The sequence below is a fragment of the Myxine glutinosa genome, chromosome 6, assembly GCF_964187855.1.
Source record: "Myxine glutinosa chromosome 6, kmMyxGlut1.1, whole genome shotgun sequence".
In the NCBI taxonomy this organism is placed as follows: domain Eukaryota; kingdom Metazoa; phylum Chordata; class Myxini; order Myxiniformes; family Myxinidae; genus Myxine; species Myxine glutinosa.
The window spans coordinates 152,889,787-152,904,873 of NC_136266.1; the positions used below are offsets into that span (position 1 = coordinate 152,889,787).

The following is a 15,087-nucleotide window of genomic DNA, read 5'->3' on the forward strand; positions in this document are numbered from 1 at the left end:
CGAAGTACCAACTTCTAATCTGGTGTGTGGCTGTATCTCGGCACAAAGAAGAACGCTGTTTAAAATTGGGTCGCCACGTCAAAATCCAAGATGGCCGCCGCCATGTATGTCTGAACCTTGTGAGATGAATATCTTGAAAAATAAGCGAAGTACCAACTTCTAATTTGGTGTGTGGGTGTATCTCGGCACAAAGAAGAACGCTGTTTAAAATTGGGTCGCCACGTAAAAATCCAAGATGGCCGCCTCCATGTATGTCTGAACCCTGTGAGCGAAATATCATATCATATCATAGCATGTTTTCTGCGTCTTTCACTTTGTCAACTCACATCACTTCACCGACGGGGGACCTAGGCGTAACGATTGTTTATAATGTACAAGGCGAAGAGACACAGAGCAGGCACTTAAGCAATGTTAACTTTAAAAATCCCAGACAAAGGGCCCACTCACTCACGCGGGAAAAAGGAGGAAGGAGAAGTTCGCGTTCCAAACGCGCTTTGCCGTCGGTCGCTCCAGGACAGTTCGCCCGGCATGGCCCTCTGGTGTTCACGGCACATATGCAGGGAGCCCAGGTAGGAGGATCGTCGGCGTAGGTGGCCCTGGGATGGTTCGTCTCCACAAGCGCGATTAATACAGCCGCAGGGCACAGGGCACGGGGAATTCGTGTACAGCAAGGCTATAACGAGCAACTCAATTCAAGCACTCCGATTCGTTCAGGGGCTGGGTGACTCTGACTCTCTGGCTCTCGCTGACTCCGACTCTCACAGGGGCTCCGACTTCTCTGCTGCGGGGGGCTCGATTCAGGCGGGGGGCCCGGGGCAGGGTTTTATGGCTCCGCCCCGGCCTTACCCGAATGTTCCATGCCCCTCCTCCCGTTGCCGTGGTAAGCCACTCCCCTCGAGCTCTGATTGATGGCTCGCTGCTCACCTGCCACTCCCCCTACAGCTCCTCCCTTCGGCCTTGCCAGACTTGTTCCAGGCTGAGCACATGGCATCCTAGCCCAATTGAGGCCTACTCACTGGCCTGCTCAACGCAAAACTAACACAGGAAAGGACTACGCTTACATTTACTAAGAAATAACTAAGCTACAGTGAGGCTACATGTTGTGGTGTGTCTACCTATGAAGGGGGTCATCCTTTATTCGCAAAACCGCAAATATATATATATATATATATATATATATTTGCGGTTTTGCGAATAAAGGATGACCCCCTTCATGAACATGAATATATATATACACAAAGAATTAAGTTAAGCACCCCTACACAACGAATTAAGGTAAGCACCCCCTAATATATATTCTTTGTGTATATGTATACATTGGCATATATTCTAAGGTATGTGAGATCAAATAATGATTGGTATGACATTAGCAATTATCCATTGATGAAATTGAGTGATCAAAGTGAAAAAAAGTGATTGGTTGAGTCAGTGATCCGATCACGTGGGTCCTACACACGTTATTGACGCAAAGATCGCTAGAGGTCTTCTCAGAACAATGACTGTACGTTAGAAAACATAAACGTCATCCACACTGTCCGTGATGGACCTATAGCTCCATACTTAAATTGAGGTGAAAATATGCCTAAAATTCCCAAAAAATTTCACCTTAAATTATTCAGAATAAAATATTGAAAACGGCATGATTGTTATGTTTTTATGTGACCATAATATCACTTCTCCAGAAAATATAGCAATATCATGGGTATATTACACTGTTTTGACGACAACAAACTTGTAATGTGCGAGGTTGTAAAAAAACGGGGGGGGGTGCTTAACTTAATTCTTTGTGTATATATATATGAACCTCTGTTTATGATGATGATGATTGTGCGAGTCATCTTTATTCGACAAATCTCTTCCCTTCGTTGACGTGCTGACTAAGCACAGTGCGTTGTGCGATGGCTGTATTGTCCCTTTTTTTTTTATATATATACAAATAGGTGCATAGAAGAGCAGGGTTATCGAGGGTAGAAGCCGATGCACTGACATGATGATGACAAGCGAAGAGATGAACCAAGAGAGAAGTGGAAATGAAGTCACTTGCAAGTTGATTAGGAGAGTTGGTGAGATTAGAAAATATCATGGGTCGGGATGAAGAATGACCTGAGGTAGTGGTATGCTGCCAACTTGGAAGGGGATTGAGGGAATTGCACGTGCAAACTGGAGAGGCATGAAGGGATGAAAGAGCAGAGGGTACAAGACCGTAGGAGATGCTGAAGAAAACAGGCCATGACCTGTCTACGATGAGAGAGTGGAAGGCCCTCTGCTTCTGCTTCTTTGTGGGTGATGCTCATGAGAGCTTTGGATTCCACAAAATCCAAGAGCGACAGGTGCAATGTTGGGCCCAGCAGCCGTTAACTTGAGTACAGAACTATCGACAGGCTATGTGCAGATTTGACATTTAGGAAGGGCACGATGCCTCGTCTGGATTTGCTTCGGAGACCAGCTTTGATATACAATATTGTCTGCCCAGGAGATATCATAGTTTATGGTAAGGGCCTTAGGATTGAGAGACGAAACATTTTACACTCGTTCATTGTTGGAAATAGGAAAGTGGTTTGTTTGATAAATCTTCAGGAGAGACGGTGTGATTTCCCAGATTGAAATTGTTGGCCTACTTTTCAGTCGACTACAGATTATGAGGGAAGGAAGCCACGGTTGTCGGCCTGTCGGTCGAATGTGGAATTGTACAGTCTAATATGGTCATGCGTGAAGAAGAAAAGCGTTTACTTTATCTAGATTCTAGAGCATTGGAGAAGTCGCATGACTGGGCTCGATATGCTTCTATGAGGTACTCTAGCGTCTAATTGGAGAGATGAGAGGATGCTGTTGAGAGCTGCACCCTGACGGTGTGATTTGAGGAAATCAGAAAACCAGGAAAAAAAAGCTTTCACCAGTGGGTAGCCTGGCAGGTAGAGCAGGTGACGGAGTGTCAAACGCTTGAGAAATGTCAAAGGACACAGCCACGACCTCTTGTTTGAGATTTAAGGCCTTCATCTGTTGTTTAAACGTTAAAGAGAAGTGGAAGAGTATAATTTTAAAAAACATTTATTGTCATTCAACTCTCACAGACTAACATGATTTTCTTTTGCTTTTCTTTTCTTTATACTTAAAGTTTTTCTGCTTTTTCTTTTGAGGGAATAATCTTGTCATCCATATTCGCTGCATCAGGGAATGCCGGATGTGGAAGCTTTTTGCCACCCGGATCGTCTGTGCATGCTCTCACTTCATCTCTTGCACTCCCACGTGCATTCGGTCAGTGCCCATTTCCATAACCCCTCATTTTGGATTGTATGAAATTATTTCCTCTTGTAACATTGTTGCTGCAACTTCATCCGTTTGATTACCCCTAAACCCCACAGACTAAAAGCCGTCGCTCTCGCCAACTTCCTCTGCTTGTGTCGGTGCCTCTCGAGGTCAAGACAACCGAGACTGACGGTTTTACAGGAAATGGGTTTCGCGCCGAGGGAATCTCGACCGTCCTACTAGCGGGGACTCCCCCAGTCGGAAGCTATGGAGATCGAAGAAAGTGAGTTGTTTGTGCTGTAAAGGACGGCACTTGAGAGAAATCCCCAGAAACTGATCACCGCTTCCTTGTGCTGCAGTTTCTTCGGACGTGCGTTTGAAAAGGCAGCGGAGACGACAGCGTCTCACATCATCTGCGATAACTTTAATTCTGCAGGTAAGGTTTCTCTGTTCATCTATATTCTATAATAACAAGACGGAAAGTCTAACAGCGGCGTAGCTGTAGTACTCTATTTTCTGCAACGTACAGCTGGCCGTGTGTAAAAACGCATGACAGGTTTGACCGTTTTGACGAGATGTTCGGCCTGTACAGCATATAAATTAAAATGTCGGTCGGTGGAGTCGGCCTTAATGACATCATGGACGTAATGACGTAGCGTGATGGACGGACACAAAACTGCCGCTACTTTAATATATAGAAGATGATATATTTTAACCTCCAGTAACTTTGCAGTCACTACGGAGGGATTGGTGTTACCATTAGATTTACTATAATATTAACGTTACGTTATCATTATTACAAAAATGATATTACTATCAAAAAACCGAATTCCTTACTTCCGCGGTTATTAGTACCGCACACCGCTTATCATTGATTCATGAACCATACACCGCTTAAAACTAGAAACTTTGCAATAATGACAAAGGGATTGCAGTTACAATTATATTTACTATATTATTATTATTATTACGAAAACAACTGTTGTATTGAGAAACCTGGGCTAATTTGTCTGAAGCGGCCTGAAGGTGAGGCATGAAGACCTGAAGCCCAAGGCTTATACGTACTGTCGTTGGAAGATCCGTAACACCTATGCTTTTGATATTTGATGATCATTTTAACATTGGATTTGTTTGTGTTTCACACTGAATGAAAAACATAAAGGAAGAGCATGGCGTTTGTGATGCATGACAGGTTCGGCCTGAACGGCATAGGAATCAAAATGGCAGAGTGTGGAGTCAGCCGTTGTACGCCATAATGACATCAGACGTAATCATATCACCCTGTCATGTGACCAGATCCTCAGCTCTGAGTGGTATACGTTTGAGGGGACATACATGCATACATACATGCATACATACATACATACATACATACATACATACATACATACATACATACAAACACTGTTCTAGACGGCTTTGCCCTATGGGCTACGCCGTAAAAATAGATATAAAAGTTAAGTTTACATTTTACATGTATACAGGGTCATCCCTCAAAAAACATAGAACCCAGATAATTTGATGTAAAATCCTCGTTTATCACTCACATCGCACAATGTTTGAAGCACAGGTTATCTTGCATAGGCTAGAACCGACTGTGCTTTTGAATGACGTGCTCCAAATGTTTGCCATGGTGATGCAAGCACACTTCGATTCGACGGGCAAAATGGTTGATTGCAGATGCATTCCGCTGTAGGAATTGAGCAAATTCAATCGATAATTGTTTGTTTGAGTTCTTCAATGGATTGGGGCCTTCAACTGCAGACTTTGTCCTTCAGATAGTCCCAAAGATCGAAACCTGGTGAGTGCGGGGCCCATTCAACAAAGTCTTCGACTGATGACTCTGTCACCAAAGTGTGTGTTGAGCCAGTTCAGTGAATCACTTGAAGTGCGGGGAAGTGGCTCCATCTTGTTGAAACCATTGTTCCTCTCTCAGTCATAACCCCCCGCCTCCTAGTGACTGCCGAGGGCCCTCCAAAACTTCCAAATAACTTGGATGCAACGTTTCGTATTGACAGCCAATGCCTTGCTTGTGTCGTCCCGAAACCAGAAAGGGCCGAGCTTCCATGTTTACTGATTGCGACCCAGGCAGTGCATTTTTCTGAATGGAGATTGGGGCGTGTTGATTCCCAGTATATTCAGTTATTGGGATTTACGAGACCATAACGAAGAAAATGGGCATCAGAAAAAGACATTAAGGAAGTTTGGATTTCCTTCAAGCTCGTCTGCAAAGCACTGGCACATTGTCACTGTTTTCTGCATGCGGCCTGCAGTCTGTTTGTGTTTAATCTGAATCCTGATATGGATAAGGTTTCACATCATGGATGAGAGAAGTCTTATTGATTTGCAAGAAATTCCAAGCCGTTGACTCCATCACCTGAGATTTATTCGGGTCTCTGCCCACTGAATCACATACGAGGCCGATGTTCTCAGGACACCTTACATCTTGACGTCCCAAATTTGTTGGTCCTCCAGCAATTTTACTGTCGACATTTGCGACATTTTGAGCCAGGCAAATATCCGTGACTGGGAATGAGAATTAATGAATTTGTTGAAGGACTCTGACTCCAAGGCATTACAAACAACCTTTGCTGCTATTCCTTGGTATAGGAGTTGTAGAATGGGAAAAATTTTGGGCACCCAGAATGCTGAATTGACAGCTATGGAAGATCGAAGTCTTCAGTCCATAAATAAATCTTGACAATAAATTGCTGAATGCTGAAGTTCATAAATAAATAAAGAAGTTCCATAAATCTTGACGGTTGATAGTCAAATGACAGTGGAAGTGATTCAGAAGGGTACGTGTGAGAATGTTTCCCGCAATGGATAAGTTTGAGATACCATCGTAGTCCCTGCATTTTGCTTTCTCACCGATCTTAAATATGGTTATGGTGTTGGCATTCCTGAAGTCAGGTGGTAGTTATTTCCTCGTTCCAAGACCCGTAAAGAGTTTGAAAAGCTTGGTGTGTACCATAATTACTCGTGTAAAAGCCGCTCTTTTTTCCCAGAAACATTTATTCAATTTTTTGGGTGCGTATTGTCGTATCCATAAGCCGATGAACACCAGCCTTGGACAAATAGCCAGAACAGTCCTAAATTCTGAGGCGAGTAGCCAAAATTAGCGGTTGATCTGTCGTGCGTGGGTGAAGGAAACAAAGTGCTTACCTGAACGGAAGCACCCGGGTTTATTCCCGAACCCACCACGAATAAACGAACGCAGCAAATGAAAAATGCCACAATAATGATTTAATATAAACAAGCGTTACGCCTAGGTCCCCCGTCAGTGAAGTGATGTGAGTTGACAAAGTGGAAGACGCAGAAAACATGCTATGATATGATATTTCGCTCACAAGGTTCAGACATACATTGAGGCGGCCATCTTGGATTTTGACGTGGCGACCCAATTTTCAATGACGTTCTTCCTTATGCCGAGATACACCCACACACCAGATTAGAAGTTGGTACTTCGCTTATTTTTCAAGATATTCTGCTCACAAGGTTCAGACATACATGGCGGCGGCCATCTTGGATTTTGACGTGGCGATCCAATTTTAAATAGCCGTTTTCCTTCTGCCTAGATACACCCAAACACCAGATTAGAAGTTGGTACTTTGCTTATTTTTCAAGATATTTCACTCACAAAGTTCAGACATATATATGGTGGCGGCCATCTTGGATTTTGACGTGGCGACCCAATTTACAATAGCGTTCTTCCTGATGCCGAGATACACCCACACACCAAATTAGAAGTTGGTACTTCGCTTATTTTTCAAGATATTCATCTCAAGGTTCAGACATACATGGCGGTGGCCATCTTGGATTTTAACGTGCCGACCCAATTTTCAATAGTGTTCTTCCTTATGCCGAGATACACCCACACACCAAATTAGACGTTGGTACTTCACTTATTTTTCAAGATATTCATCTCACAAGGTTCAGACATACATGGCATCAGACATACATGACGGTGGCCATCTTGGATTTTGACGTGGGTTGCACCCACACACCAAATTTGAATGCGGTCCTTAGCGCACGCACGCAAACACGGACGGACGGACAGAGGGGAAAGCCATAGTCCCCCTTTCGCTACCCTGTGCGACGGGGGACAATAAGTGCAAGATGAAATAAATGTTGAAGTAAATGAACTGCAATTCCGACTTTGAGGATCCTCCAATCACACAAATATGAACACAGGGGAATATTAAAGTAAAATAAATGCCACTTAGGTGGTCCCAATGAGTTATTTTGCAAAGGTGACAGCGATGGTCTGGTCCCAATGCCTCCTGCGCCGGTGATGCGCACAGAGCCGTCGAGCGAGCTGTGAAAACGGCCTTCTTTTGTTCTCTCCGAACGAAGCGCCAAGAGCCCCACAAACCGCCGCCAAGACCGCATCCTCGCTATCGAAATTGCTAACATTCCACCACCTACAAACAGAGCTCTTCTTGCCAGCCCGCACAACAATGGCTGAACCTCCTCCTCCAGCACCAAAAACCCAAGAGAGCGATGCATCTTTGAACAGTCCTTTTTCCTTAGAACTTTCTCGCTCTGATGTCGCACTGGCCAATCGCCGAGCCCCATCAAATCAGCCCATGGTTGTGCTCGACCAATGACGAACTTCGGGGTGTGGCCTGCCGGCTTTGCTTGGTGTGAGCATCATGAAGGCGTGGCTTACTTGCCGATCGGCAATGTTCGGGTACTGTCTGCAGTTCCGGTGGTTGTTGTTTAAACGGAGGTTTTTATGGCCAGCCTTGTAGTTGTAAAAACGTAGGGAAAAGCCACAGGAGGCAATCACATACTGGGGGAAAACTAACCTTAATCCCGATCTAGTTAACACAGCTTCAACCCCGTGTGAAGACACATAAAAAATCTTAAGCTCCAGTCTCCCTACTTAAATACATTGAGATGTCTCCGACGCGTCCACGGTCCTTGCTATGTTTATACAGTCCTACAGTCACGTGAAAAAGTAAGTACACCCCATGTAAAGTTTTGACTTTTTCAACATATTTCAACATACAGCTATTTGATCTTCATTTCAACAATATTGATAGATAAAGGTGATATAATATAACAACAAGCGTTACGCCTAGGTCCCCCGTCGGGGAAGTGATGTGGGTTGACAAAGTGGAAGACGCAGAAAACATGCTATGATATATTTCGCTCACAAGGTTCAGACATACATGGAGGCAGTCATCTTGGATTTTGACGTGGCGACCCAATTTTCAACAGGGTTCTTCCTTCTGCCGAGATACACCCACACACCAGATTAGAAGATGGTACTTCGCTTATTTTTCGATATTTCGCTCACAAGGTTCAGACATATATATGGTGGTGGCCATCTTGGATTTGGACGTGGCGACCCAATTTCAATAGCGTTCTTCGTTGTGCCTAGATACACCCACATACCAGATTAGAAGTTGGTACTTCGCTTATTTTTCAAGATATTCAGCTCACAAGGTTCAGACATACATGGCGGTGGCCATCTTGGATTTTGACGTGGCGACCCAATTTTCAATAGGGTTCTTCCTTATGTCTAGATACACCCACACACCAGATTAGAAGTTGGTACTTCGCTTATTTTTCAGGATATTCCGCTCACAAGGTTCAGACATACATGGCATCAGACATACATGGTGGTGGCCATCTTGGATTTTGACGTGGGTTGCACCCACACACCAAATTTGAATGCGGTCCTTCGCTTACGCACGGACAGACGGACGGGAAAACCATAGTCCCCCTTTCGCTCCGCGGTGCGACGGGGGACAAATATCATGAAACATTTACATTTTGTAGTCCATTGTATAATTTAAATAAACATAAATGCAAATTTCGCATGTGGAAAAAGTTAGTACACCCCGACATTTATCACAACTTCAAATACCTAAAATTAGAATCAGGTGCACCAGCTCAGGTGCAAATGATTAGAACATCGTTAGAGAGGATCTTGGAGGAACCTGTCTTATTTAAACCTCAGACATTTAGTTTGGTTTGCTCTTTGTTGTTGAAGTGTGCGGCGTCACCATGCCTAGATCAAAACAGCTCTCTGAGGCCTTCAGAAAGAAGGTTATAGATGCCTACGAGTCTGGGAAGGGATTTAAAAAGATCTCCAAACAATTTGAAATCAATCATTTGACTCCGGAAGATCATCTTCAAGTGGAGAAGATTCCAAACAACTGCCAACTTGTTCAGGCCAGGCCGCCCCAGCAAGTTCAGCCTGAGAGCAGACCGCAAGATGCTGAAAGACGTCTCTAAGAACCCCAGAATGTCATCACGAGACCTACAGGTAGCTCTTGCCACTTTGATGTCAAAGTGCATGAGTCTACCATTAGAAAGAGGCTGCACAAATTTGATCTACATGGGAGGTGTGCCAGGAGGAAACCTTTGCTGTCCAGAAAGAACATCAGGGCAAGACTAAAGTTTGCCAATGAATACCTCGGCAAAGACCAGCACTTCTGGAACAATGTGCTCTGGACAGATGAGTAAAAGGTAGAGCTATTTGGCCACAGTACCAGAAGACATGTTTGGCAAAAACCAAAGACAGCATTTGACCACAAGAACCTGATACCAACTGTAAAGCATGGTGGTGGAAATATTATGGTTTGGGGCAGCTTTGCTGCATCAAGGCCTGGGCAGCTCACCATCATAGAATCCACTATGAATTCTTCATTCAACCAGAGGGTGCTTGAGGATAATGTGAGGCCATCTATCGGAGAGTTGAAGCTCAACTGAAGGTGGACCTTGCAACATGTCAATGACCCTAAACATACCAGTAAATCCACCAAGGAATGGCTGAACAGAAAGAAATGGAGGGTTCTGGAATGGCCAAGTCAAAGCCCGGATCTAAATCCCATCGATATGTTGTGGGGGGATTTGAAATGAGCTGTGCATGCAAGAAACCCCTCAAACATCGCACAGCTGAAAGAATTCTGCATGGAGGAGTGGGCAAAAATTTATCCCAGTCGATGTCAGAGACTGGTAGACAGTTATAAGAAATGCCTACTTGAGGTTGTTTCTGCCAAAGGGGGCAATACCACCTATTAGAGCCAAGGGTGTACTTACTTTTTCCACATGCGAAATTTGCATTTATGTTTATTTAAATTATACAATTGTTACGGATTCGTCACTTCCGTTGTTGGGGTTTTCATCCACTTGAAATATTTCGGATTCTATGTGCTATTATTGTCTTCCAAAGGTTTATTGTTTATGAACTGTTTTCAAAAGGTAAAAGAATTAATATTTTTAAGTAAACCGGAACCTGACGACGACGACGACGAGGAGGAAGAAGAAGACGAAGAGGAAGGCGTGGTGAGAAAAGTGGGACAAGACGCGTGTCTTGAAGCTCCGTCGTGAGCGTGATCGAACGAAAGTCGTGAGTGAACTTTGAGTTTCCTTGAAAGGAATTTCCTGCGATAGGTGTTGTCGCTGGAGGATTGAGAAACCTGCATAGTCAGGTATAGGCGTTGAGGTTCCAAAGAATCCTCACCAGGTCGCTTCGACTCAAGTAAGAGCCGTTGGCCATTTTGATCCTCACGCTTCGTTCACCAGAAAAGGTTTTGCTGCGCGTCAGCTTTTCTCACCATCCTGTCGTCTGCCAGGGATGTGTGTGCGCAAAAGCGGCATTTGAAGATTACGTGGCGGTTCGCTGATTGAATGGTGAATGTGCACGTCTGGATCGCGCCTTTGGGATTTCCCTTTCCGACGCCAGCTTGCTTTTTGTTTGGACCACGTGACGGTCCACGCTTTACCTACGCCTCATCACTACTCGCAGGAGGGGATCACCTTTGAGTTATAGACATTGAGGAGTGTTCTTTTTCATTCACTGGGAGCGCAGTGTTATCTTACTTTAGCTGATGGTACCATCTTAAGATGTATTGAGTGCACTTTTGATTGCTATTGGTTGTACCGTTATTCTTGTGTGTGATTTTTAATACAACATTTGTTTGTTTATAATCATTGGTGTGGTTTCACTATTGATTACTGACACAGCATATGTTTTTCTGCCGTGGCTCCTCTTGGGGTTCGGAGGTTCACCGAGACCAGGAGGTCGGGGAGGAACACGTAACACAATGGACTACAAAATGTAAATAAAAAACCACCTTTAGAGGCCATTTTTCCCCGCAAGCGGGGGTTGGCCTTTTTCGGGAACTGTGGTTGTTGTTGTTTTTCGGTCCCCTTTTTGAAGCAATGTTTTACGGCCGGATGCCCTTCCTGACGCCAACCCTTTTTGCCGCCTTTAACGACAAGCAGGGAATTACCAGTGAACTGGTACTCAATTTGCCGACCTCGGAAGGATGACAGGCTGAGTCAACCCCCCTGGCATTAATACAGCGATTGACCGGGATTCGAACCCAGGATCCTAGGATCCTAAAGCCGGCACCCTAGCCGCTAGCCCAACACCAGGGACTACAAAATGTAAATGTTTCATGATATTTGTTATATTATATCACCTTTATCTATCAATATTGTTGAAATATTGGAGATCTCGCGAGATCTTGGAGACGGCGGCAGGGATTTTCGAAGCTCCACACGGTCTCCACGTTTTTCGAAGTTGTCTGTTCACAATTGTATTTTGTCGAAACTGTATTTATCTTTCGGTGTGTGAAGTTATTGTGTGCAACTTTGGTTTTCTCGGTGTTTATCTTTCATAAATTGATCGTCTGTTTGCCGTGTCGCGAGCAAGGCCTTTGCCGCGTCGCGAACGATTTGAAATCGAAGTTAAGTGATTGTTCCCATTTGTATTTTCGTTAAAACTGTATTTATTTATGGTGTTGTACGTATATTGTGTCCCGACGAAGATTTTTCGGTGCAAATCTTTCATACCTGTATTGAAAATCGTGTTAATTCGTGTCGTGTCTTGAGGCCTTGTACAGTGTGCACTGTACAACCTTGAGGCTTTGTTTTTCTCAGCGGTCCGTCGTTTGTGATCCAATAACTTTCGTTCTCTGTATTCCCAGACTTTTCACCCATAGCCTACTTCCTTGTGTAAATCTCAACTCAAAAAAAAAACACAACATTTCCTTCTCTGTTCTCATTCGTTTATTCGTTCTTATTCGTTCGTTCGTTCTTCGACCACGTGTTTCTCCGCCATTTCCCCAGATCGTTTTCACTCATTAACCTTCAATGTTTACACTTTCCCCTCAAGTTATGTATTCCGTCATATTTTATAACACCTTTTTCTTCTTCTTCTTTAAAAGGCTGCTTTCGACTTGCTCACCAAATCAATTCATCCCAAAAAAAATATCCATCTCCTATAGTGCCTTTTTTCTACATTCCCTAAACTCTCCTGCACTCCATCCTCCATCCAGCGTCCTTAAACGTATTTTTAACTCGAAGGTCACAAGAAACTCATTTTGCAATAAATGTTCGTTTCCCATAAATCGTACACTTTCAAAAATCCAATCTCACCCCTCCCCTCCAAATCTTCCCCATAACCCCTCCCCTCCAAATCTTCCCCATCACCCCTCCCCTCCAAATCTTCCCCATCACCCATCCCTTTCAAATCTCCCCCCTTGCCCCCTCCCTCCTAAACTACCCCCTCACCCCTCCCCGCCAAGACGCCCCCTCGCCCCTCCCCTCCTAGACTCCTGCCTCACCCCTCCCCTCCAAATCTCCCCCATATCCCATCCCTTTCAAATCCCTCCCCTTGTCCCTTCCCTCCCAAACTCCCCCCTCCCCCTTCACCCCTCCCCCCTCACCCCTCCCCTTCAAATCTCCCCACCCTCATTGCTTCTCAATTTCCCCCCTCTCACTCCCCCTCCTCAAAGCGTCCTCCCCGCTTCTTCCCCCTTCAAACTCTCACCTCCATCTCCCCCAACCTTCTGCCTCGCTCTTCCCCCTCCTCAAATAACACCTCATTGTGGCTCACCCAATCACCATCAAACCTTTTGTCCGCCCCATCCTTCCCTTTCTCCGAGCTATTCTGAAATCTCTGACACACCTTCAACAGCTCTCCCTACCTCTTCCACCTCTTCCACATCTTACCCTACCCCTCCTCCCCCCTGTTCTGTATCTGATGCTCCCCCTTCCTCTTCATTAACGGTATGGACCTCAAACATCCGGGGCCTTCGTTCAAACTTAACTGATCTCTCCATACAGGTTGCTTCTGTCAAACCAGACGTGATCTGCTTAACAGAAACTTTCCTCCTTTATGATGTCTCTGATTCCATAGTATCTCTCCCGGGCTACTCCCTCCTCCGGTATGATAGACCTGAGCCTCGTCCTGGAGGCGGGGTTGCTATCTTTATCAAAAACTCTCTTCCTCACTCGCCCTGCACTGCACTCTCTCCACCTCACCCCCAGGAATACCTCTGGCTACGGCTTCCCCTTCGCTCCCACCTCTTGTTCATATGTGTGTTGTACCGTCCACCAAACAGTGATGACTCCATCTACATCTCGCTGTCTGATGATATGGACCAACTTCTATCTACTCATCCCAACTCTCTCTTCCTCATATGTGGTGATTTCAACTGTCATCATGCCAGTTGGCTGGGTGTGGGTACCTCTCTCACCAGCCATGGCTCCTCAGCAAAGGACTTCTGCGACTCACTGGGACTGACACAATCTGTCAATTTCCCGACCCGGATCTCAGTCAACGGAACATGTTCTCTTCTGGACTTGGTTATGACTAACTTCCCTGAAAATGTCTGCTGCTCTTCTTCTGCTCTGATCGGATCATCTGATCATGTCCTTGTTAAAGTGGACATCTCTGACCATCCTCAGGGAGCCTGCTCAGCGTCGACGAGTCTGGCATTTCACTCAGGCCAACTGGCACGGTCTTCAAGCAGCCATCAATCATCTGGACTGGTCTCCCATCTCTACCACCTCTGACATCAACTCATCCTGGGAATTCTTCCAAAGTAAATTGCTCTCTCTCATGCACAGATTTATCCAATCTCGTCTTCAGTTGTCATACCCTTCCTCCCGTCCATGGTACACGGAATCTTGTGGTGAGGCTGTTGCCCAGAAACAACTTGCCTTCGTCTCCTGGAAAGCAAATCCAACGGAAGGAAATCTCATTTCCTTTCACAAAGCCCGAAACAAGTGTGTGTCCACCCTCAGGAGAGCCAGGAAACAATATCTCTCCGTTCTCAAGACCGAACTCTCTTATCTGTCTCCCTCTTCCAAATCCTGGTGGCGTCTGGTCAAATCCGTTTCTGGTGTTTGTTCCCCCTCCATCCCCTCCCTTACCTCAAACGGCTACACAGCTGACTCCGCACGTGAAAAAGCTGAATGCCTCAACTCTGTGTTTGCCTCTAAATCTTGTGTCCCAAACCCATCCCTCTCTGTACCCACCATACCCAGTCGTACCCTGCTGCTCCTGGACTCCGTGTCCTTTCCTCCTGACAAGGTGGAAAAGTTTCTGTCAACCCTCGACTCTGATTCTGCAACTGGACCCGACGGCATCAGCCCACGGGTCCTAAAATCCTGCTCTGCTGCTCTATCTCACCCTCTCTCTGTTCTCTTCACCCTCTCTTTTGCTCAAGGTCAACTGCCATCTGCTTGGAAATCAGCCAACATCACCGCTTTGCACAAAAAAGGTGCAAAAACAGATCCTAGCAACTACAGACCAATCAGCCTTCTCCCAATTATCAGCAAAGTCATGGAATCCATCATTGCTTCGGATATGAAATCTTTCCTCTTCTCCAATGGCTTGATCTCTGATCATCAATTTGGTTTCAGACCAGGTCACTCTACTCTGGACATGCTGCTTCTGCTGTCTCAACAATGGATGGAGGTCCTCAATGCCAAACAGGAAATTAGAGCTGTCTCCCTCGACATATCACGTGCCTTCGACACGGTCTGGCACCCCGCTCTGCTCACCAAACTCTCCTCCTTTGGTATCCA

The 15,087-nt window shown here is 45.3% G+C and overlaps 1 protein-coding gene across 1 annotated transcript in view; it reads left to right on the plus strand.

Annotated features, from left to right (window-relative positions):
- CDC45 (cell division cycle 45) overlaps positions 1–15,087 on the plus strand; it is a 66,367-nt gene that overhangs the window by 46,633 nt on the left and 4,647 nt on the right. Inside the window, exons 15-17 of the mRNA XM_068118750.2 lie at positions 3,172–3,255; positions 3,363–3,529; positions 3,606–3,682. Of these exons, the coding sequence (XP_067974851.1) occupies positions 3,172–3,255; positions 3,363–3,529; positions 3,606–3,682 (328 nt within the window). The remainder of the gene's footprint in view (positions 1–3,171; positions 3,256–3,362; positions 3,530–3,605; positions 3,683–15,087) is intronic.